Source organism: Pongo pygmaeus, chromosome 9 (genome assembly GCF_028885625.2).
Source record: "Pongo pygmaeus isolate AG05252 chromosome 9, NHGRI_mPonPyg2-v2.0_pri, whole genome shotgun sequence".
Classification (NCBI taxonomy): domain Eukaryota; kingdom Metazoa; phylum Chordata; class Mammalia; order Primates; family Hominidae; genus Pongo; species Pongo pygmaeus.
In genome coordinates, this window is record NC_072382.2 from 132,030,740 (window position 1) to 132,038,757 (window position 8,018).

General features: G+C 53.3%; 1 protein-coding gene across 2 annotated transcripts in view; it reads left to right on the plus strand.

The window, feature by feature from the left end:
* ST14 (ST14 transmembrane serine protease matriptase) overlaps positions 1 to 7,607 on the plus strand; it is a 50,866-nt gene extending 43,259 nt beyond the window's left edge. Inside the window, exons 17-19 of one of the 2 annotated variants that reach the window (XM_054440489.2) lie at positions 5,656 to 5,930; positions 6,686 to 6,822; positions 6,906 to 7,607. In XM_054440489.2, coding sequence (XP_054296464.2) covers positions 5,656 to 5,930; positions 6,686 to 6,822; positions 6,906 to 7,067 — 574 coding nt within the window. In that variant the 3' untranslated portion in view covers positions 7,068 to 7,607. The other variant, XM_054440490.2, reaches the window with a different exon arrangement.
* Positions 7,608 to 8,018: the final 411 nt, after the last annotated feature.

The following is an 8,018-nucleotide window of genomic DNA, read 5'->3' on the forward strand; positions in this document are numbered from 1 at the left end:
TTGTGGCCTACAGCGTATTAGCTATATGAACTTTGGCAAGTTGCCCTCTCTGTGCCTGAGTCCTCATCCTAAAAAGGGTGACCCTACCTCGCAGGGCTGTTTCGGAGATAAAATAACTTACTGTGTCAGCATCGAGAAGAGTGCTTGGGACATCAGAAGTTCTACCTGAGCACTAACGATTTCCAACTGCCCTCCAGCCCCTGGGGTCACCATGGGGGATATCAGTGGCTGCATCTTCACAACCAGTCTCTCAGCTGCTGGTAGACGTGCATGCCTTAAACATTAGAGGCTGAGTCTGCTGATAGAATCAAAAACTGTCAGACTTACCAATTGGCTGGGTTTGCAGACAGGGCTTCATGAAAGCGGGGTCTGGAGCTGAGGTCGCCGGGTGAACAGGGCGGGCTTGGAGGAGGGAGGTGGAAACCTGCAGGCACAGGGCAAAGAGCCGATGGGGATGTCCATGCTGAGTGCTGGGGTCACGGGGAATTGAGCTAGAGGGACAAGGATGGCTCTCCCCTCTCCCCCGTCCCATGAGACCCTTTCAGCTACATGCTCGCCTCCTGGGTGTTCCTGAAACATCTCTACTCTCTATTTGCACTGCCACCACCTTGCTCGTCCTAGCTCACTGTATCCTGGGCAGCTGCAGCACCCTCCCCATCTACTTCCTTCCCTCTCAGGACTCTGGTCTGCACCACTCGAGCCCAGAGTGGTCTTCCCAAAATCTGGTCACCCCAATCTCTTGCTTCAACACCTGTCACGGCTTGCAGTATAAAGCAGGAACTCCTTCATGACCGACATGGCCACGTTATCTGGCCCCTGCCCGTCTGTCCAGCCTCAGTCTCCAGTGCAGTCCTCACGCCTTCCCCATGCTCAATGTGAGGGCTTCCTGAACATGCCTTTGCTCTTTTTTTTTTTTTTTTTGAGACCAAGTTTCACTTTTGTTGCCCAAGCTGGAGTGCAAAGGCGCGATCTCAGCTCACTGCAACCTCTGCCTCCGGGGTTCAAGCGATTCTCCTGCCTCACCCTCCCGAGTGGCTGGGATTACAGGCATGTGCCACCACGCCCAGCTAATTTTTTGTACTTTTAGTAGAAACGGAGTTTCACCATGTTAGCCAGGCTGGTCTTGAACTCCTGACCGCAGGTGATCCGCCTGCCTCGGCCTCCGAAAGTGCTGGGATTACAGGTGTGAGCCACCACGCCCAGCCACCTTTGTTCTCTTTAAACATGCGGCATTCTCCACCCCTTCAGGCCGCAGGTGGCCAAGCCTATGTGATATCGAGGCTTGGTTCATAACTCACTTCGTTTCCGGACTCCCAGCCCATCCTCTTCCACAGCTTTCTACCCAGTCCTCTGTGGGACCTTCTTGTCACGCTGTAATTGGTGGTTTTCATATCTCTCCCCATGTACACTGGGAACCTGAAGGCTGGGTCATAGATCGCATCACAGATGCCCAGGGATTGTTGAGCGAATGAGTTGATGGGGGCTGAGTACGTGGCTGGATGTGAGCAGGCTGGGAAACTGTTAGAAAGGTCAGGTCGATTAACGGTGAACGCAGAAGGCCTGGATGGGTCACAAGACCTCACCTGGCAACTCTTGGGAATCCTTTTAGGCTGTGGAATGGGACGAAAAGGATCTCACAAAAGCAGCTTTTGGGAAGTCATTTTCTGGTGGCAACAGATTACAGTGAAGCGAGATTGGGCATAGCCCAGGTTGGAAAACTGAGCTTTGGCCTAGGTGTGCCATTCCGTGGGGAGGTGGCTGTAAGAAAGGCCAGAAGGGGGCCTGGCGCGGTGGCTCATGCCTGTAATCCCAGCACCTTGGGAAGCCGAAGCAGGCGGATCACCTGAGGTCAGGAGTTTGAGACCAGCCTGACCAACATGGTGGAACCCCATTTCTACTAAAAATACAAAAATGAGTCGAGCATGGTGGCATGCACCTGCACTCCCAGCTACTTGGGGGCGGCTGAGGCAGGAGGATCACTTGAGCCTGGGAGGCGGAGGTTGTGGTGAACCAAGATCACGCCACTACACTCCAGCCTGGGCAACAGAGTAAGACTCCATCTCAAAAAAAAAGAAAGGCCAGAAGGTGATGGACGCTGGGGCAGTGAGAGTGGACCAGGGCTCGGACGGGCACGGGGAGAGATGTGGAGGCAGAGGCTCGGTTTGGTGCTCCGGGGTCGGGGAGGTGCCCTGGCTGGGCGGTTCAGTAACCTTTTGACTCTCCTGAGAGGTGAGGGAAAATGAAGCGGGTCTTCATGCCTTTCTCTTGTCACACACATTTTCTATTTTTAAATATGTATTTTTCCAATGTTTTATTTTGAAATTTTTCAAACATACAAAAATGTTGTAAATACAATGAACGAAAAAAAGGACTAGTACAGTGAACACTTTTTTTTTTTTTGAGACAGAGTCTTGCTCTGTCCCCAGGCTGGAGTGCAGCAGCGTAATCTCAGCTCACTGCAACCTCTGCCTCCCGGCTTCAAGCAATTCTCCTGCCTCAGCCTCTGGAGTAGCTGGGACTACAGCTGTGCGCCACCACGCCCGGCTAAATTTTTCTATTTTTAGTGGAGATGGGGTTTCACCATACTGGCCAGGCTGGTCTCGAACTCCTGACCTCGTGATTCCCCACCTCGGCCTCCCAAAGTGCTGGGATTACAGGCGTGAGCCACCGCACCCAGCCATACAGTGAACACTCTTATACCTTTGATCTACATTCAGTGATTGAGTTAATCATATTTGCTTTCTGTCTGTTTGCACCCGCATGTATTTTTCAGAACCATTTCCCAACTGGGGGCAGCCATTGTGAGGCTTCCCACCAGGTGCCTCGGCCTGTGTCTCCAAGAACAAGGACGCTGTCCCACACTGAGAAATAGCGGCATTGCTTTGTGCTGCGAGCTGACGTACGCGTCATAAATGTCCTCCAATGATGCCCATCATGTTCTTCTTTAGAGGTTTTTTTTTTTTTTTTGAGACGCACTCTATCGCCTAGTCTGGAGTGCAGTGGCGCAATCTAAGCTCACTGCAACCTCCACCTCCCAGGTTCAGGTGATTCTCTTGCCTCAGTCTCCTGAGTAGCTGGGATTGCAGGCCCCTGCCACCACACCTGGCTAATTTTTGTATTTTTAGTAGAGATGGGGTTTCACCATGTTGGCCAGGCTGGTCTCAAACTCCCAACCTTATGATCCTCTCGCCTGGGGCTCCCAAAGTGCTGGGATTACAGGCGTGAGCCACCATGCCTGGCCTTCTTTGGAGCTTTTTAAAAAAAGTCCTAGGATGCAGTCAAGGGTCATGCCTTGTATTTAGTCATTAGGTTTCTTTAATCTTATTTGAATCAAGAACAGTTTCTCTACGACTTTTATTTTTTGTTTTTTTATGGCATTGACATTTTTGAAAAGTTCAGGCCAGTTATCTTACAGGATGCCTCTCAATTTGGGTTTTCCCGACTGTGTTTTCATGGCTGAGTTTGGAAGCAGCACGCGGGCGGTGCTGTACCCTACTCGGGGAGAGCAGGATCCCCTGTGAAGGGGGCTGGTGGGGAGAGGAGCCTGAGCACCTGGCTTGGCCGCCCAGCAGGTTTCGCCATCATAAAGGGGCTTCCCCATTGGTCGTGAATACATCGCAGGTGATTCTTTGAATCAGCGTGAGTGTCTCCTTCTCCAGCTGTATTTTACCCGGCGTCTCAGCGTCCGCTGGTTATTCTCACATGTGTTGATTATTACTGTGGCAGGTGCGAATGTGGTTCCTTATTGTACCATTTCTTCAGCATTTGGGGCTGCTCACTCTTTCTTTCTTTCTCTTTCTCTTCTCTTTTCTTTTTTTTTTTCTGAGGTGGGGTCTCACTACGTTGCCCAGGCTGGAGTTCAGTGGTGCGATCTTGGCTCACTGCAACCTCTGCCTCCTGGGTTCAAGCAATTCTCCTGCCTCAGCCTCCCGAGTAGCTGGGATTACAGGCACCGGCCACCACACCCGGCTAATTTTTGTGTTTTTGGTAGAGGTGGGGTTTCACCATGCTGGCCAGGCTGGTCTTGAACTCCTAACCTCAGGTGATCCACCCACCTTGGCCTCCCAAAGTGCTTGGATTACAGGAGTGAGTCACCACGCCCAGCCAGGGGCTGCTTTTTCTCTGTAAAGAATAGCTTTCCTTTTCCCTTTATAAATTCTTTTGAAATTACTTTTTAGACTCAGGGTGGACTGATGGATTACCCCACCTTTTTTTATTATTCTGCCTGTGTAGTAGTGTAATCCTGTCACCATTTATTTCGGGGTTCTTATTGTTCTAACTTTAGCCAGCTTTGTCAGGCCACATTGGTGTTTGAGTGCTCGATTGCTTCCTGCAGAAACAAAATGTTCCAGGTTGCTTTATGCTTTCCATTAAGCCCCAGATCTGAAATCAGCTGTTTTTCCAAGAGGCCCTGGTTCCTTTCAATAGAGAAGGATATTTAGACACTTAAGTTCTGGGTGCTGCTGGAGACAGCATTGGTTTTAGGCCAGTTTTTAAGAATTGTGTGCCAGCGGGCACGGTGGCTTATGCTTGTAACTCCAGCACTTTGGGAGGCCAAGGTGGGCCGGTCGTTTGAGGTCAGGAGTTTGAGACCAGCTTGGCCAACATGGCGAAACCCCGTTTCCACTAAAAATACAAAAATTAGCCAGGTGTGGCTGCAAATGCCTGTAGTCCTAGCTACTCGGGAGGCTGAGGCAGGAGAATCTCTTGAACTTGGTAGGTGCAGGTTACAGTGAACTGAGATCACACCTCTGTACTCCAGCCTGGGTGACAGAGTGAGACTCCGTCTCAAAAAATAATAATAAAATAAAAATCATGAGCCTTTCCTGATACCTCTGATCTCATTCCACATCTGTGCCTCCCTTTCCCCTCGGTGGGGTGGGCTCCGGCTCTGCAGTGCACGTGGAACAGCTTCTGAATCACTAAACCTGTTCCATAGCCAGCAACAAACTTAGATACAACACATTTTTCAATTCATTTTGGTCTTAGGTTATAATAGCACTGCATTAAAAATTTATTTGGGCTGGGCGTGGTGGCTCACACCTGTAATCCCAGTGCTTTGGGAGGCCGAGGTGGGCGGATCACAAGGTCAAGAGTTCGAGACCAGCCTGACCAACATGGTGAAATCCCGTCTCTACTAAAAATACAAAAATTAGCTGGGTGTGGTGGTGCGCACTTGTAATCCCAGCTACTCAAGAGGCTGAGGCAGGATAATCGCTTGAACTTGGGAGGTGGAGATTGCAGTGAGCCGAGATCATGCCACCACCGCACTCCAGTCTGGGTGACAGAGCAAGACTCCGTCTCAAAAAACAAATAAATAAATAAATAAAATAAATTATTTGGATTGATTTTTCTGTTATTCCTCTTGTGAAAGATCAGATTCATAAGATAACTAATTTTTGGTCATCAGATTAAAAATATATTCACGGAGAGGGGTAAAGAGTTCAAGAGGGATTTCATACTGCAGCTGGAGGCACTTAGTAGTTTCCAGCTTAGGGTCAAGACCAAGTAAGAGCCGGCCCTATCGTCTTCTGTTAGCAGCAGCTGTGCCTCATCCATGCGGAATCCTCTGGGAACGCGCGGGGCTGCGGGGCTGCGGGGCCGCGTGCACAGACCCGAGTGACCGCGCAGTCTCATAGCAGCTCTTCCTACCAGGTACTCAGACCCCACGCAGTGGACGGCGTTCCTGGGCTTGCACGACCAGAGCCAGCGCAGCGCCCCCGGGGTGCAGGAGCGCCGGCTCAAGCGCATCATCTCCCACCCCTTCTTCAACGACTTCACCTTCGACTATGACATCGCGCTGCTGGAGCTGGAGAAACCGGCGGAGTACAGCTCCATGGTGCGGCCCATCTGCCTGCCGGACGCCTCCCATGTCTTCCCTGCCGGCAAGGCTATCTGGGTCACGGGCTGGGGACACACCCAGTATGCAGGTAAGCTTCGGGCTGACCCAGGGCTCCGCAGAGGGCCTGGGGCCTTCCTCCAAGGCCGTGTTTCCTCTGCGCGTCCCGTCTCGGGGCGGGGGGCTGCCCAGTCTCCCTCTGCCTGGCAGAATGAGGCTGTCCAGGGCGGAATGGAGGCCTTTAGTAAAAGGGGCATGGGATTTGCAGCCCGGGCTCAGGATGGAAGGCTGGCTTTGCCCCTAACTACCTGAGTGACCTTGAGCGAGCTGCTTAAACTCTGATCCTGTTTGTGCATCCGCATAATGAAGATAGCAACACCTTAAGCCCAGTGGTGCTTAAGGCACGTGAGGGGGTGGGTATGAAGGGAAGCAGGCCGTTAGTCGGCAAATGCTAGATTGAAAAAATCCACCCTATAGCATATGCTGAACATTTGTAGTCTTTGGAGAGGAAAGAAACGAACAGGACTTACAGCTCTAATGCCCGCACAGAACCCCGCGGGCGTTTGCGGCGCCTTCCCTCCGCCTCTCTGCTTCTTGTTCCCTCACCCCTGCTTGCCACGGCGTCTGTTCCCTCTCGACTCGCCTGGCAGATCTCAGCATGCCCCTGCTTCCTCTAGGTGGCTGCTATTGCCAGAGCCCACTGAGTAGACGCGGATTACCCGTTTGTCAGCCCCGGGCATCTGGGCTGTTCCAGAGTTTTCTAGTCCAATGACCCGTGGGGAGCATCTCGAATGACGCTGCCCCTGAAGCAGCCCGGCTCCCAGCCCCGTCCTGCCCTCTCCCCAGGCACTGGCGCGCTGATCCTGCAAAAGGGTGAGATCCGCGTCATCAACCAGACCACCTGCGAGAACCTCCTGCCGCAGCAGATCACGCCGCGCATGATGTGCGTGGGCTTCCTCAGCGGCGGCGTGGACTCCTGCCAGGTGCCCCCCGGGGCAGGAGGGCGGCAGGTGGGCCCCGGGAGAGGCGGGACTGGGGACTCACGGCAGGGCTTGTCTCCGCCCAGGGTGATTCCGGGGGACCCCTGTCCAGCGTGGAGGCGGATGGGCGGATCTTCCAGGCCGGTGTGGTGAGCTGGGGAGACGGCTGCGCTCAGAGGAACAAGCCAGGCGTGTACACAAGGCTCCCTCTGTTTCGGGACTGGATCAAAGAGAAAACTGGGGTATAGGGGCCGGGGCCACCCAAATGTGTACACCTGCGGGGCCACCCACCGTCCACCCCAGTGTGCATGCCTGCAGGCTGGAGACTGGACCGCTGACTGCACCAGCTCCCCCAGAACATACACTGTGAACTCAATCTCCAGGGCTCCAAATCTGCCTAGAAAACCTCTCGCTTCCTCAGCCTCCAAAGTGGAGCTGGGAGGTAGAAGAGGAGGACACTGGTGGTTCTACTGATCCAACTGAGGGCAAAGGTTTGAAGACACAGCCTCTCCCGCCAGCCCCAAGCTGGGCCGAGGCGCGTTTCTGCGTATCTGCCTCCCCTGTCTCTAAGGAGCAGCGGGAACGGAGCTTCGGGGCCGCCTCAGTGAAGGTGGTGGGGCTGCCGGATCTGGGCTGTGGGGCCCTTGGGCCATGCTCTTCAGGAAGCCCAGGCTCAGAGGACCCTGGAAAACAGACGGGTCTGAGATTGAAATTGTTTTACCAGCTCCCAGGGTGGACTTCAGTGTGTGTATTTGTGTAAATGAGTAAAACATTTTATTTCTTTTTAAGTAAGTTTCTTTTCCTACTGGAGTTGCGCCCTCCTTCCTCCTTTTTCCTACTCGATTTGCAAGAAATTGGACGTACATTCCCCTCAGCACAGACCCCGGAGTCAGGCTGGGTGGGGCCCGCAGTGCCGCTGCTTTCTCTAGGCCAGCAACGGGCTGGTTTTGCTCTGACCTGTAGCTTCCAAGACCAGGGGCCTGGTGCCCTGGTAGGAGGGAAATGCGGGTTGGCGAGGCGGGGAGACGAACGTGTGGGGATGGTGGAGAGGGGGTGCACTGGTGCCCAGGCTTGGGTCCAACCTAGGAGAGGGAGGAACTTTGTCAGAGGACGATGGGCGGAAGCGTGGCTTCGTGTTTGGTGGGGAGCTGGTCATGTGAGCGCACACACTCACAGGGACAGATGTGAGGCTGTGCATG